Below are 16,983 nucleotides of genomic sequence, written 5' to 3' on the forward strand. Positions count from 1 at the left end.
TATATCTGTTTTTAACCATATATACTTATACTGTGTACTAATTTACACCAGTGAGGAGTATATGAAAAATGCAGAATGCACATGTAATATTTGGGAGGAGGAGGGTTTATCTATGTATACCAGTGAATAAAATTTTTTTTGTGTGTGTGATTATATAATATATTAGGTGCTGGATGGAGCGCAAGATAGCGATATATATAGTGTACTAATTTATCAGTGCAGCGTAAAATACATGGTCTTTGCGTAAGGTAAAAATGAGAATATGAATGGTGGTCAATGAGCCAGTATTTATGTTAATATTTTACATTGCTGGTATGTTATGAGCTCATTGTATCCCATATTGTACAGTACCCAGTCTTCCCAAGTGGTTCCCCGCTTGGTACTATTTGGGCCCTACACTGCTTAGCTTCCAAGATCGGGCGAGATTGGGCGTCCGCCAGTGTGGTATGACTGTATCTTGTGGACAAATAACTGAGTTACACAGCAATCCGAATTTATTAACATGACAGGCAAATTGACAAGCTATACAAGTGCTTAGTGCTGTGATTTTAACTAGAAAATACATCAAGTGCCATGTGTATGGAGGTTCAATATATATGCCCCCGAAGGGTGAAGAGAGATAAAAATGAATAAAGTAAAAATTGAGACCGGAACATGGCTCCTTATCACAGGAACGGTGCGATCTCGTATCCTTCATTGAATCCCAAGGGATGGGTAGTTCTCAGCTGGAAGATCCAGTACATCTCTCTCTGGGACAGCTTCTTCGCTAGATCTCCTCCTCTTTCGCCGCTTGTGACGTGTTCAATCGCCTTGAAGGACAGTTCTTCCGGGTTGGACTGATGTTCTTGTTTGAAATGTCTATAGAGTAAATGTGTCTCCAACTTGTTCTTTATGTCCATACAAATGTGGACATTGCAACATTTGCAGATTCCTGAACCCTAATAGGAGGACTTTCAGTAACACTGACGGTACTAAAGAATTCAAAATTAAGGACTTTATGAACTGCAATAGCACGTCAATTATCTACCTCATGGAATGCACATGTCACAAAAAGTATGTAGGCAAAACAAAGAGGACGTTAAAAATCAGAATACAAGAACATATACGCAGCATAAAGAACAAGTTGGAGACACATTTACTCTATAGACATTTCAAACAAGAACATCAGTCCAACCCGGAAGAACTGTCCTTCAAGGCGATTGAACACGTCACAAGCGGCGAAAGAGGAGGAGATCTAGCGAAGAAGTTGTCCCAGAGAGAGATGTACTGGATCTTCCAGCTGAGAACTACCCATCCCTTGGGATTCAATGAAGGATACGAGATCGCACCGTTCCTGTGATAAGGAGCCATGTTCCGGTCTCAATTTTTACTTTATTCATTTTTATCTCTCTTCACCCTTTGGGGGCATATATATTGAACCTCCATACACATGGCACTTGATGTATTTTCTAGTTAAAATCACAGCACTAAGCACTTGTATAGCTTGTCAATTTGCCTGTCATGTTAATAAATTCGGATTGCTGTGTAACTCAGTTATTTGTCCACAAGATACAGTCATACCACACTGGCGGACGCCCAATCTCGCCCGATCTTGGAAGCTAAGCAGTGTAGGGCCCAAATAGTACCAAGCGGGGAACCACTTGGGAAGACTGGGTACTGTACAATATGGGATACAATGAGCTCATAACATACCAGCAATGTAAAATATTAACATAAATACTGGCTCATTGACCACCATTCATATTCTCATTTTACCTTACGCAAAGACCATGTATTTTACGCTGCACTGATAAATTAGTACACTATATATATCGCTATCTTGCGCTCCATCCAGCACCTAATATATTATATAATCACACACACAAAAAATTTTTTATTCACTGGTATACATAGATAAACCCTCCTCCTCCCAAATATTACATGTGCATTCTGCATTTTTCATATACTCCTCACTGGTGTAAATTAGTACACAGTATAAGTATATATGGTTAAAAACAGATATATGTTTCTAATGTATAGATAAGCATAGTGCATCACTAAACAAGACACTATATGCTATTACCAAGCATTAATAATTTTTGTTGGCCTCTTGCTAATGAATAGCTTATATATATATTATGAATGCTCCCTGAATACTTAAAAGCCCAGTCAGCGGTTTAATTCTCTTAACATGTATATAGAATTTTTTATCAAGCAATATGACCTCCTTCCCATATAACCTTCCCTATGCTCCAACTATAAAACGGACCAAAAACAACTTGTAAGGTATTAACCATTGCTTTATTTGTTTGTTTTTCTATGCAATTTCGCATAAGCTGATAATGGCACCTTATGAACGTGTCCTGCACTATAAGGCTTCATAAAGATGGCCGCCGGGATGACTGACAACATAAGTGACCCAATCAATATAAAGACACAAGCTGAGCTACGATGAAACAGGAAGTGCAGCTCCCTCAATAGAAAAATCACAAGCAGGAAGTGGGACAGCGCCCACATAGAGACGCGAATACCAGAAGCGGAACATCGGGCGCATGCGCTGTACACACAATCAGGAAGTGGGGCAGCGCTGCGCCTCAAAAGAGACGCGAATACCGGAAACGGGACACCGCGCGCATGCGCAGTGCGTAAAATCGGACGCAGGAAGCGGGGCGGAAGTGGGGCAAAAAGCGCCCCTGGACTCTAATCATCTCATTTTATAGTTTAATGCTAGTTACAGCACTCGTTTTTTAACTAAAGTCATCCCATGTAGACTAAGATCCATAGATCTACCCCTGGTAACATATATATTCTAATTTTCATTATGCCGCATGTAACAGTTTAACTAAGTAGCTCCAAACAGGAAGTGATGTCATATCCACATTGTTAATCACTTTGGCTATAAATAGAATGACTGCTCATTAGCCCTCTACCCCTTGATGAAGTCAGATGGACGAAACGCGTTGGGTATACCTCAAGTGACCTTCCTTTTCTAAGATAAGCACCTTTCTCTTATCTGAAATACTTTTATATACATCTAATGTTCCAGTTACGTTTTTATGTTTTAATTAAGTCTAATTTTATGTTTTAAGTGATTAAATCCAACCCCTTTCTTTTTTCTTGACTTTTTATATCATCCAAAAGTATACATATTTTTTATTGCTATTAAATGTCTGTTTTATAATAAATACCCCCCCATCTTTTAGAAATACGTATTTTATCGTTTTTTCATATATATATCCTTTATAGTGTAGACACTGTTAGTCGCTATTACCCCTACCCTCCCTTGCACATTTTTAACTAACAGGCAGCTTATCACTGCCTATCTTTTGGGGTCAGCTGACACCTTTTATCCCTAAAGGAGTGTCTACACCTCTGGCGATTACATTTTATGTATATATTTTAAATTATATAGCCGGCCTATACACCTATACTTGTGGCGCCATACTCTCACCACGCCATATATATATATATATATATATATATATATATATTTATTTCAGAGCATATAGGTCAGGCATGTCCAAACTGTGGCCCTCCAGCTGTTGTGAAACTACATATCCCAGCATGCCCTGACACAGTTTTGCTGTCAGAGAATGCTAAAGCTGGGTCAGGGCATGCTGGGATGTGTAGTTTCTCAACAGCTGAAGGGCCGCAGTTTGGACATGCCTGATATAGGTAAAGAACAAGAATGGTAACTACTCACAACATCAAGTGCCTTAACACTCATATTACTTGGACTGGCACTTTCAATCCTCAGACAGACACCATTAGGACTCCACAACCAGTGATTTATATCACTGGCTCGAACACAATTCGTTTTTCTAGTGCATCTGAAAAGGGTAAAGTAATAGAGAAGGGAAAACGGGTCAGATCCAGACCAAATGGTGTCAACACGGCTGACCTAACTCAGCTCTAGGTATGCGAGAAATAAAGCAGGCATTTCATTTTGTCATCTTCTAAATAATACTTACTTTCCATCTATCACACACCAACCACAGTAGGGATCCTTTGCTCGTGTGCATTCATTGCAGTTTGCGTACTGCTCACAGTCCTGAACAGGAACACGATGCACCTATACATGCAGAATTGTTTCATTAAGAAAACAGATCTAAACTATGTCAAATTATTAAGTGTTTACATATACAGAGCTATCTTTAAGTTCATAACCAACATGATTTCATTAATGCAAAATAAGTATTGGCAAATTTATATTACAGCATAAACCTTGACAGAAGTATTCCACCATAGGGTTAACTCTATTCTACATTACTGCATGGTGTGCCCATGCAGCCTTTTATCAAACACCACAACTTTCTTCACATTACGTCTGCCATGATTGCTATATGTGTTCTATAATGGCTGTGATTTTGAGTTAGGATATGGAGCTATTTAAATAATTTGTAACTATATTTTGTGCTCTATATGCTGCAATTGTGATGAGTAAATAAAATGTAATCAATGGCATACATTTTGTGATGCTGGTCATCTGTGTGTGTACAATGACAGACCAAAACGTGGACATATTCATACCTTTTTCTTAGTCATAACGTAAAGATGTTCTTTGGCGTCATCAAAAACCATTCCATTCTTTACGGTACTTTTGGTATCAAATAATACGGTCCTGTATTCTTTAGACTGATCCCCCAAAAAAGCCTACAGAACAATTAATTGATCTCATTAAAACATGCACACTCTCAGTTAAAGTAGTAGTTTAATTTAAAGACTGAAAACAGACAGGTATCATCCAATCTTTATAAAATTCTGCATATATTATCTGCTGATAGAATAATTATGAAGAAAGTCAGAGGTAAATACCAATGGCAGTGTCTTTTCCACCGTTGTGGCTGCTTTCCAAATTAATAACTTGTCACTAACCAACCTGACATCCCAGTGTTTTTAGGAATAAAGGCAGCTGTATGCGGAATACTGCACATTGTGCCAACAGAATTCTATGTTTAGATCTTGGCACACAGAGAGATTGTGAGAATGTAGGATGAAAGGAATATCTGAATAATTATTGTTTTCACATTCTCCCTCAGGGACCTGGGGAAAAGCATTTCAAGATAAATAACTTATTGCAACTTAACTATAGCCTCCAAATTCTGTATACATTTTGCAGAATGACTATATCTAGGCATACCTCATAGTACACAGTCGCAGAAAACAAGTCAAGAGGTGTTTTCTTTCAATGAAAAAGCATTCGACTATAACAGCCACTGGGATACAAATATTCGATAGACAAGAGTTATTAAGGGTCACTTCCACTTGCTACCTCAATAATGAGGGTCCTCCTCGGATCACCTATTTTATAGCTGTGAGATGAGGAAGGGGTGCTAATGAAATCTCCACAAAGGAGAACTAGATTTGCAGAGTTTTCTGTTGGGCACATCCTGGTATAACATTCCACCAATGTAATCAAATCTAGTGGGAAATATGGTTTGTGCTGAATAAGACTGAAGCAGCTAACCCCATGTCGCGTACCCTGTATATATAGATGTCAATCTATATTACTTTTTTATGTAATTGTAATATTTGTATAAAGAAGTTAAAGGTTATTGTTAGGCAACTAGAGTTATACTAACAGCATCAATAATCAGACTGGGATTTGTGCATGTCCTCTAATCTTTTCCTCTAACTCCAATTGGGGAAAATGTATAATTGGAGTATAGAAGCTTAGCAGGCACTTTACATTTTTACACAAACTTGAAAATCCTCATCTCCCTACGATGGATGGAACACCATAATTTTTACAGCCAAGCCCCAAGGGACAGAAGAGAAGAAGCAATAAAGAAGAGTAAAAATAACGTCCTCCTACAACACAAAAAAAATACAAAAGGACAACTGCAGCTATGTCCTCATACACCTATACCTGTTGTGATCATACTTTTTCCTTCATAGTGCTACCTAGTCCCCAATTTTGCACCCTAGTTCACTTATAGTGTACTAGGTATTTAGGATTTGTGGTTTAGCGCAGCTAAGTAGTAAAGTCCTTTTACAAGCTAAACTGGGCTATTTTTCTTGATTTGAGGATTGGTATATAGGGACACATCTGTAGAGCATATAAGGGCGGGCACCACTGTCTCCTATGGTTTTAGAGGATTTAATGTTAATTACTAAATTATAAATCTCAGACATCCTATTGGGGACAGTGGGATTTTTGGGGATGTCCCAAAGCTGAAAGCAAGGCTGGGTATGTTCTGGAGAATCAGCGTGAAACAACAACCATTCAAAACGAACATTAAACACAACAGGTAGAAAGAAAAACAGGTCTTCACGTGATCCTGCTGCTGATCCTAGATTCTGATCCACGCTGCCCCAGAATGTGCTGTCGTGTAAACTGACCTGTTAAGTAAGCCTGCCTATTTACTGAAGTAATTAACCTAGAGATAAGTCCATGAAGATGGAAAACCTCTCTCATGTATACCTCACAGGGTCAATGAGTAAAAGATCAGAGAGAATTGACAACAGCCACAAAATAGAGATGGAACATGGAAAACCACTGTAGGCTGAAATAGAAGGTTCATCAAAGAACAGCCCTGTTTTCAAGAGCTATGAAGACTTACAAAACAGAGGTCCCAGTTCCAATACTCCCCCATCAATAGATACAGCCAAAGACAGTGTCCTAAGTAAAGAATTATAACCGCATTTCAATGAAAAATCTAAAAATAGGGTGCTTTGAGAATGTCAACATACGGCTGAAATTCCTAGCAGCTAATGAAGGAATATACGAGGGGCTTCAAGACATAAAAAAAAAATCTGCACCAATAAAAAAAATAGTAGTTGATAGTTGTTCTAGCCTTAGATATGGTCTAAAATATCTTCCCAGAAAACGCTGTGTAAACCCAGGTGATGAAAGCGTGCACTGACCTGACAAGTCTTGTCCAAGAGGCAGGGACAATGACAGGCCTAATGCACTGTGAAGAATCTTCTTTTACTATGACCAACTTAGCCAGATTGGTGAAGCACTAATCATCACTTACTGTTTCCTTCTTTAAAACCTGCATAAGCAAAACTACTGAAGGACTAAACCCCCATGATAAGTACATGCCATCTATGAAAATAGTAAATAGTTCCCATGTTTTAGGAAGAGGTGCCATCATTATGACATTCATGTGACCTCAGTTGTTGGAAGACTGGTAAACAAGTATATATTTACAGTTATACTGCTGACACCACAAATGCATTTTAAACTGCATTTTAACCTTGATTTCTCATAATTACTGTTCCATAAGTGTGGGGAGTCTCAATAACATGAGCCTGCATAAAGCCAGAAGATACCAACAGCTCATCCACAAAGAGAATGACAGCCACCATCCTGGTTTATTGCAGGGCAGCCATCACTGCCATGATCTTCATGAAAACACTCTGCTTAGCATTCAGGCTGAAAAGTAGAGTCCAAAATAAAAACTAGATTAACCTGCATATTTGAGAGGGCCTAGCTTGCTCAAGGAGACACACTCAAGCTGGGTACACACTGGTAGATATATCTGCAGATCAAGTTGCAGACCAGCTGAGCTGTCAATCACCACTGGCTTGTGCATAGTACACACAGAACGATGTACCAATATATCTGTAGATATATTGGTACATCATATATTGGTCATCGTGTGTGCTGCAGGGCCGACACAGTCACAGACGGGTGTAGTATGTGTTGCCAGCAGTTGGGCTCCCGGCAACCAGCATACCGGCGCCGGCATACCGACAGCTGGGCGAGCGCAAATGAGCAAATGGCACTATCTATTCTCACTCCAGGGGGATTTTGGAGCCCCAAGAGGGAGAAAAGTTGTCGGTATCCCGGCGGTCGGGATTCCGACGCCGGTATGGTGGATGACGGGAGCCCGGGAGACGGCAACCTGAAGACCACCTTCACAGACATATCGTTGGTACACATTGGTCGACGGACCAGTGATATATTGGCCATTCAATAGAACGGCCAATATATCGGCCAGTGTGTACCCAGCTTCAGTATCTGAGGACCTAGACCTTGTTCATCCTTAGGGTTGATGCAATTAACAGAGAGTTATCAACTATGGAGTGTTTCAAAGATCTAAGCCAGACTATTTATGAAAAACAGTGGCAGAACTTTCCAGCATATACAGCAGCTGGCTCTCAGACTTGTACAGGGTTAGGGGGAAAAAAAAACAACAAAAGAAAAAAAAAACTCCCACATTTTAAAGGTGAATAAAAAAAGGCATGGTAAATGCTATACAAAAATGTTGTAAATAGTCTAAAAGTGCATGGAATAGAGTTTATTTTCAACTATAGCAGCTGAACTACCCAGTGTTGCCCGACAGTAGCCCTAATCCCCAGCTTTTCTTTCTGTTCAGGTTTATAAATCACTTTTACATAGATGGGTATACAGTTTTCCTTCTGTTATCAAAGTTGCTATTCCAAGGCTTTTGGGTACAGAATATTTTTTATCTTCCCACCTCCATTGCTGTCAGTTATTTTAGTTAATTCATGAATGGTTATTTCAGTCAGTTATTTCAGGTAATTGAATTATGGCTATTTCTTTCAGTTCTTACAGTTCATTTACATTTTCATACACATCCATCCAGTGTAAGGCCAAGGCCAGGCTCACCAGGTCAAAGTTCTGCCTAGTGAACATCAAAGGGAGGTCCGACCGGGATCTCAAACCCCTAGTATGTCTACTGGGATCCATTGTTACCACTGTGAAGTTTTCATACAAATCCATCCATTACAAGGCTCAAAACAGGCTCCCCAGGTCAAAGTTCTGCCCAGCGTACACAAACGGGAGGTCTGACAGGGACACTAATCCCACCTAAAACCCGGCCAGGATCCAACTGGACAACCTCGCGTTGGTTTCATCCCAATCGGTGCAGGGGAGTCCGAATGCATAACCAGACAGACAAACAAACAAACAAACAAACAAACAAACAAACAAACCAATGCATTTTATATATAAGATTGGTTTTGAACATATTGTCCAAATGGTGGTCTACATTTGCAATACACACTTGTAGTCAATTTCTGAAGATATGCAGGTAACTTCCAGCAAACAGTGATACGTTTGCAACCCAAAGCAATGTGGTTTTCAGTCCGGAAGAGCAGCATTTCGACTGAGCGTGAAGTGGTTTTGAAAAGCTCTCTGCGTGCAAATCACAGATATGTTGTTTCAGATAAATTATTCAATAACAAATGCAAGGTGCACACCTGTCCAAGCCATCATGGCAACTGAAAACGGTAAGGCATTTGCTATCAGAAGACCCCACTACGATCCGCCCCACTTCCCTAGTGCCGAACCAAAGGCTAAGCGAAACACGGAAGATATTTGTGCCTCACCTTGTATTTAACAGTTATTTATGTAGCACACGCATATTATGCAGTGCTTTAGAGAATATTCCCTACAACATGCACACATGTATACACTAGGGTTAAGTTTTTGCCAGGATGATTATAGAGTATAGGAGAAAATCGGAGCACCACGCAAACACATGGGGAACATGCAAACTTCACGCAGATGGTACATTGGTCAGCAATTGAACTCATGATATCAGGTGAGGCTGCAATGTTAACCAATACACCAACTTTGCTGGTAAGCAGGCAACTTGGGACTACAAGGGAAAAGTTTTACTTACATTGTACCACCAGCCTTAGCTCTGAAAATCGCCCCTTTATTTGATACTAGTTACCAGCCCGTCAAAATGCCGGTACAACATAACAGTAATATCAGCGTCGGGAGGGGTTTCAAGTTTGTGTAGATAACCTGCTCAGCCGCTAGACACCGAAGTAACGAGAGTCTCTGAATTGTATGCTGAAGAAAAGAAAGTGTGCCTGCCAGAGGTATTTGTCTGCATGGCCACCATAGACATGTACTTTAAACCTGCAGTTGACTTTCAGATATCAGACTTGGCATGGAGTCTTTCAAAGACAATATGGTTAATTGTGTCACGTGGTTGGAGGGAGAGACGATACTTAAATACAATAATAATAAAGATCATATCAAAGGTAAATTCTAAAACACAAAACCACCAGTACTAATAGCTACCACACCAGGACTTTGAAATATAATTATGCCGTAATGTTAAAGTGGCAAAATACCCCACCGGGTGACAAGCTTGACTTTATATCCCAATACAGACTCTGCAGGAGCCGGATTTAATCCTAGTACCCTGGCACTAGCGTACCATGCAACAGTGGTCACAGAAAAGGAAATTTACTATTTAGGATAATTAATGTTTAAATAGAATTTTTAGAAAGTGGTATTAGTCCCCTACCTACATTTTAAGTGTAAGTGCCTTGAGTCTTATGGGAGAAAGATCACTATATAAATAAAATTATAATTTAGTTTATAATTTTGAAAATAAAAATAAACCTATCTTCAGATTTGCACAAATCGCAATTACCTTCACCAATTTTCCTTCTGCTGTACCAAGGAACGCAATAGTGTGTTCATTCTCTACAGACACTGCTACAGCTGTATAGGGGTTAACCTCTCGCATGAGCACAGCTTCTGCAGTCACACCATTTTTGCTCTGCAGTGGGTAAGGCAAATGTTCTGATCCGCAAAGATATTTCATGGACTCGTTTACATTGGGAGTCTGGTGGAGAAACAAAATAAAGCAATCAAACACATATGAAAAGCCTGTGTAATTGTGATTCTGCTTTACTTTTTATTTTAAGGTTTAATGTAAAATGCAGTTATGACAAACGGATACAAAAAATCAGATAATGCTCTTAGACTGTATAGTACTGGAGGAAATTAAAAATAAGATGGCTGTATGGTCCTTTCATATGCGAATGAAACCACAATCTTATTGCGTACATTTTAAAGAGCCCCAAATTATTACTGTGTACTTTTGGGGGTACTAATAACTTCAACTATCCATCATTCAATCTGTGGTTTAAAACTTTCCTCTTTTTTTATCCTCCTATCATGACACTGTCTGTGTCTTGTGCAGTCGTGTCTTCGGCTACAATCACACATGTGGAGAGATCTTGTATAAGATCAGCTCACAAATCTCAATCTCTCGAAAAAAGTATGTTTACATTCTGAGAATACAACTGGCCACAGGTCTTAATATTCATGGTATTTTCAAAACCAAGGATACCCCGAATGAAATACTAAACATATAAACTAGACATACTGCATACGCTAATGTGTTAGGTAAAGCTAAACTGAAGAATGCAATTGTTTATTTAGTAACTTGTACTAAAAAAGGCTGGCACCCACAGGTGATATGAAACGCTGTTTCAGGGTGCTCACAGCAACTTCTCCTCTACATCCTCAAGACTTGGTACCCTTCTAATTCCATATATAGCTCCCAATTACTCACATTCCAGGGCTAACCAAAATATATTAGTATTTCTATTCTACTGACCACTGGGACAGTTTTTCTTACTCTAAAGTCAAGAATTTAAATCCCTGCTTTAAAGCCTGTTCTAACACGCTGAACAGCAGCAATCATATTCTAGTAGTGAACAGAATTTAAGGATGATTAATAGAAAGAAAAAAAAAAATAAGAATTTACTTACCGATAATTCTATTTCTCGGAGTCCGTAGTGGATGCTGGGGTTCCTGAAAGGACCATGGGGAATAGCGGCTCCGCAGGAGACAGGGCACAAAAAAGTAAAGCTTTTACCAGATCAGGTGGTGTGCACTGGCTCCTCCCCCTATGACCCTCCTCCAGACTCCAGTTAGGTACTGTGCCCGGACGAGCGTACACAATAAGGGAGGCAATTTGAATCCCGGGTAAGACTCATACCAGCCACACCAATCACACCGTACAACTTGTGATCTAAACCCAGTTAACAGTATGATAACAGAAAAAGCCTCTTAAAGATGGCTCCTTAACAATATAACCCGAATTTGTTAACAATAACTATGTACAGTATTGCAGATAATCCGCACTTGGGATGGGCGCCCAGCATCCACTACGGACTCCGAGAAATAGAATTATCGGTAAGTAAATTCTTATTTTCTCTATCGTCCTAAGTGGATGCTGGGGTTCCTGAAAGGACCATGGGGATTATACCAAAGCTCCCAAACGGGCGGGAGAGTGCGGATGACTCTGCAGCACCGAATGAGAGAATTCCAAGTCCTCTTTTGCCAGGGTATCAAATTTGTAGAATTTTACAAACGTGTTTTCCCCCGACCACGTAGCTGCTCAGCAGAATTGTAATGCCGAGACCCCTCGGGCAGCCGCCCAAGATGAGCCCACCTTCCTTGTGGAATGGGCCTTAACAGATTTAGGCTGTGGCAGGCCTGCCACAGAATGAGCAAGTTGAATTGTGTTACAAATCCAACGAGCAATCGTCTGCTTAGAAGCAGGGGCACCCAACTTGTTGGGTGCATATAGTATCAACAGCGAGTCAGATTTTCTGACTTCAGCCGTCCTTGAAATGTATATTTTTAAGGCTCTGACAACGTCCAACAACTTGGAGTCCTCCAAGTCGCCAGTGGCCGCAGGCACCACAATAGGTTGGTTCAGGTGAAACGCTGATACCACCTTAGGGAGAAAATGCGGACGAGTCCTCAGTTCTGCCCTATCCGAATGGAAGATTAGATAAGGGCTTTTATAAGATAAAGCCGCCAATTCAGATACTCTCCTGGCGGAAGCCAGGGCCAGTAACATAGTCACTTTCCATGTGAGATATTTAAAATCCACCTTTTTCAATGGTTCAAACCAATGGGATTTGAGGAAATCTAAAACTACATTTAGATCCCACGGTGCCACCGGAGGCAACACAGGAGGCTGTATATGCAGTACTCCTTTAACAAAAGTCTGTACCTCAGGAACTGAGGCCAATTCTTTTTGGAAGAATATTGACAGGGCCGAAATTTGAACCTTAATAGATCTCAATTTGAGACCCATAGACAATCCTGATTGTAGGAAATGTAGGAAACGACCCAGTTGAAATTCCTCCGTCGGAACACTCCGATCCTCGCACCACGCGACATATTTTCGCCAAATGCGGTGATAATGTTTCGCGGTGACTTCCTTCCTTGCCTTAATCAAGGTAGGAATGACTTCTTCTGGAATGCCTTTCCCTTTTAGGATCTGGCGTTCAACCGCCATGCCGTCAAACGCAGCCGCGGTAAGTCTTGAAAGAGACAGGGACCCTGTTGTAGCAGGTCCCTTCTCAGAAGTAGAGGGCACGGGTCGTCCGTGACCAACTCTTGAAGTTCCGGGTACCAAGTCCTTCTTGGCCAATCCGGAGCCACTAGTATTGTTCTTACTCCTCTTCACCGTATAATCTTCAATACCTTTGGTATGAGAGGCAGAGGAGGAAACACATATACTGATTTGTACACCCAAGGTGTTACCAGTGCGTCCACAGCTATTGCCTGTGGATCTCTTGACCTGGCGCAATACTTGTCCAGTTTCTTGTTGAGGCGAGACGCCATCATGTCTACCATTGGTCTTTCCCAACAGTTTATTAGCATGTGGAAGACTTCTGGATGAAGACCCCACTCTCCCGGGTGAATATCGTGTCTGCTGAGGAAGTCTGCTTCCCAGTTGTCCACGCCCGGGAAGAACACTGCTGACAGTGCTATTACGTGATTTTCCGCCCAGCGAAGAATCTTGGCAGCTTCTGCCATTGCACTCCTGCTTCTTGTGCCGCCCTGTCTGTTTACATGGGCGACCGCCGTGATGTTGTCCGACTGAATCAACACCGGTTTTCCTTGCAGGAGTGGTTCCGCCTGGCTTAGAGCATTTTAGATTGCTCTTAGTACCAGAATGTTTATGTGAAGAGACTTTTCCAGGTTCGTCCATACCCCCTGGAAGTTTCTTCCTTGTGTGACTGCTCCCCAGCCTCTCAGGCTGGCGTCCGTGGTCACCAGGATCAAATCCTGTATGCCGAATCTGCGGCCCTCCAATAGATGAGCCTTTTGCAACCACCACAGAAGATATACCCTTGTCCTTGGCGACAGGGTTATTCGCAGGTGCATCTGAGGATGCGACCCTGACCATTTGTCCAACAGATCCCTTTGGAAAATTCTTGCATGGAATCTGCCGAATGGAATTGCTTCGTAAAAAGCCACCATTTTTCCCAGGACTCTTGTGCATTGATGTACAGACACCTTTCCTGGTTTTAGGAGGTTCCTGACAGGTCGGATAACTCCTTGGCTTTTTCCTCGGGAAGAAAAACCTTTTTCTGAACCGTGTCCAGAATCATCCCTAGGAACAGCAGACGTATCGTCGGAAAACAGCTGCGATTCTTGGAATATTTAGAATCCAGTCGTGCCGTCGAAGAACTACTTTAGATAGTGCTCTTCCGACCTCCAACTGTTCTCTGGAACTTGCCCTTTTTAGGTCGTGCAAGTAAGGGATAATTTAGATGCCTTTTTTCTTTGAAGAAACATCTTTTCGGCCATTACCTTGGTAAAAAGGCCCGGGGTGCCGTGGATAATTCAAACGGCATCGTCTGAAACTGATATTGACAGTTCTGTACCACGAACCAGAGGTACCCTTGATGAGAAGGACAAAATTTGGACATGGAGGTAATCCTTGATGTCCAGGGACACCATATAGTCCCCTTTTTTCCGGTTCGCTATCACTGCTCTGAGTGACTTTATCTCGATTTGAACCTTTTATGTAAGTGTTCAAAACATTTTAGATTTAGACTATGTGTCACCAAGCCGTCTGGCTTCAGTACCACCATATAGTGTGGAAAAATAATACCCTTTTCCTTGTCGTAGGAGGGGTACTTTGATTATCACCTGCTGGATATACAGCTTGTGAATTGTTTCCAATGCTGCCTCCCTGTCGGAGGGAGCCGTTGGTAAAGCAGACTTCAGGAACCTGCGAGGAGAAGATGTCTCGACTCTCCAATCTTTACCCCTGGGATAATACTCGTACGATCTAGGGGTCAACTTGCGAGTGATCCCACTGCGCCCTGAGACTCTTGAGACTACCCCCCCACCTTGAGTCCGCTTGCACGGCCCCAGCGTCATGCTGAGGACTTGGCAGACGCGGTGGAGGGCTTCTTTTCCTGGGAAAGGGCTGCCTGCTGCAGTCTACTTCCCTTACCTCTATGTCTGGGCAGATATGACTGGCCTTTTGCCTGCATGCCCTCATGGGAAAGGAAAGATTGAGGCTGAAAAGACGGTGTCTTTTTTAGCTGAGATGTAACTTGGGGTAAAAAAGGTTGGATTTCCCAGCTGTTGCTGTGGTCCCCAGGTCCGATGGACCGACCCCCAAATAACTCCTTCCCTTTATACAGCAATACTTCCATCTGCCGTATGGGATCTGTATCACCTGACCACTGTCGTGTCCCTGACATCTTCTGGGAGATATGGACAACGCACTTATCTTGATGCCAGAGAGCAAATATCCCTCTGTGCATCTCACATACATATATATAGAATGCATCCTATTAAATGCTCTACATGAATAAAATATTTTCAGTCAGGGAATCCGACCAAGCCAACCCAGCACTGCATCTCCAGGCTGATGGCGATCGCTGGTCGCAGTATAACCACCGTATGTGTGTATATACTTTTTAGGATATTTTTCCAGCTTCCTATCAGCTGGCTCCTTGAGGGCGGCCGTATCTGGAGACGGTAACGCCACTTGATAAGCGTGTGAGCGCCTTATCACCCTAAGGGGTGTTTCCCAACGTACCCTAATTTCTGGCGGGAAAGGGTATAACGCCAATATTTGCTATCGGGGTAACCCTACGCATCCTCACACACTTCATTTTATTTTATCTGATTCAGGAAAAACTACAGGTAGTTTTTTCACTCCCACATAATACCCTTTCTTGTGGTACTTGTAGTATCAGAAACACGTAACACCTCCTTCATTGCCCTTAACGTGTGGCCCTAATGAGAAATACGTTTGTTTATTCACCGTCGACACTGTATTTTAGTGTCCGTGTCTGTGTCTGTGTCGACCGACTGAGGTAAATGGGCGTTTTTAAAACCCCTGACGGTGTTTCTGAGACGCCTGGACCGGTCCTAATAGATTGTCGGCCGTCTCATGTCGTCAACCGACCTTGCAGCGTGTTGACATTCTCACGTAATTCTCTAAATAAGCCATCCATTCCGGTGTCGACTCCCTAGAGAGTGACATCACCATTACAGGCAATTTCTCCGCCTCCTCACCAACATCGTCCTCATACATGTCGACACACACGTACCGACACATAGCACACACACCGGGAATGCTCTGACAGAGGACAGGACCCACTAGCCCTTTGGGGAGACAGAGGGAGAGTCTGCCAGCACACACCAAAAACGCTATAATTATATAGGGACAACCTTATATAAGTGTTTCTCCCTTATAGCATCTTTTATATATATACAATATCGCCAAAATCAGTGCCCCCCCTCTCTGTTTTAACCCTGTTTCTGTAGTGCAGTGCAGGGGAGAGCCTGGGAGCCTTCTCTCCAGCTTTTCTGTGAGAGAAAATGGCGCTGTGTGCTGAGGAGATAGGCCCCGCCCCTTTTCCGGCGGGCTCGTCTCCCGCTATTTTTGAAGTTAGGCAGGGGTTAAATATCTCCATATAGCCTCTGTGGGCTATATGTGAGGTATTTTTTGCCTCTAATAAGGTTTTTATTTGCCTCTCAGAGCGCCCCCCCCAGCGCTCTGCACCCTCAGTGACTGTTGTGTGAAGTGTGCTGAGAGGAAAATGGCGCACAGCTGCAGTGCTGTGCGCTACCTTTATGAAGACTCAGGAGTCTTCAGCCGCCGATTTTGGACCTCTTCTCTCTTCAGCGTCTGCAAGGGGGCCGGCGGCGCGGCTCCGGTGACCATCCAGGCTGTACCTGTGATCGTCCCTCTGGAGCTAGTGTCCAGTAGCCAAGCAGCAAATCCACTCTGCACGCAGGTGAGTTCACTACTTCTCCCCTAAGTCCCTCGTTGCAGTGATCCTGTTGCCAGCAGGACTCACTGTAAAGTAAAAAACCTAAGCTAAACTTTCTCTAAGCAGCTCTTTAGGAGAGCCACCTAGATTGCACCCTTCTCGTTCGGGCACAAAATCTAACTGGAGTCTGGAGGAGGGTCATAGGGGGAGGAGCCAGTGCACACCACCTGA

At 42.2% G+C, this 16,983-nt stretch overlaps 1 protein-coding gene and 2 pseudogenes across 3 annotated transcripts in view; 1 reads left to right on the forward strand and 2 right to left on the reverse strand.

Moving 5' to 3' along the window:
- PLXNB2 (plexin B2) overlaps positions 1–16,983 on the reverse strand; it is a 357,268-nt gene that overhangs the window by 110,007 nt on the left and 230,278 nt on the right. For all 3 annotated transcript variants that reach the window (XM_063927157.1, XM_063927155.1, XM_063927156.1), the window contains 4 exons: positions 10,347–10,541; positions 4,510–4,632; positions 3,951–4,051; positions 3,683–3,809 (listed from right to left, as the gene is read on the reverse strand). In XM_063927157.1, the coding sequence (XP_063783227.1) occupies positions 3,683–3,809; positions 3,951–4,051; positions 4,510–4,632; positions 10,347–10,541 (546 nt within the window). The remainder of the gene's footprint in view (positions 1–3,682; positions 3,810–3,950; positions 4,052–4,509; positions 4,633–10,346; positions 10,542–16,983) is intronic.
- LOC134937476 (5S ribosomal RNA) lies at positions 340–458 on the reverse strand (annotated as a pseudogene).
- Positions 1,547–1,665, forward strand: LOC134937477 (5S ribosomal RNA; annotated as a pseudogene).

Source organism: Pseudophryne corroboree, chromosome 6 (genome assembly GCF_028390025.1).
Source record: "Pseudophryne corroboree isolate aPseCor3 chromosome 6, aPseCor3.hap2, whole genome shotgun sequence".
NCBI classification, from domain to species: domain Eukaryota; kingdom Metazoa; phylum Chordata; class Amphibia; order Anura; family Myobatrachidae; genus Pseudophryne; species Pseudophryne corroboree.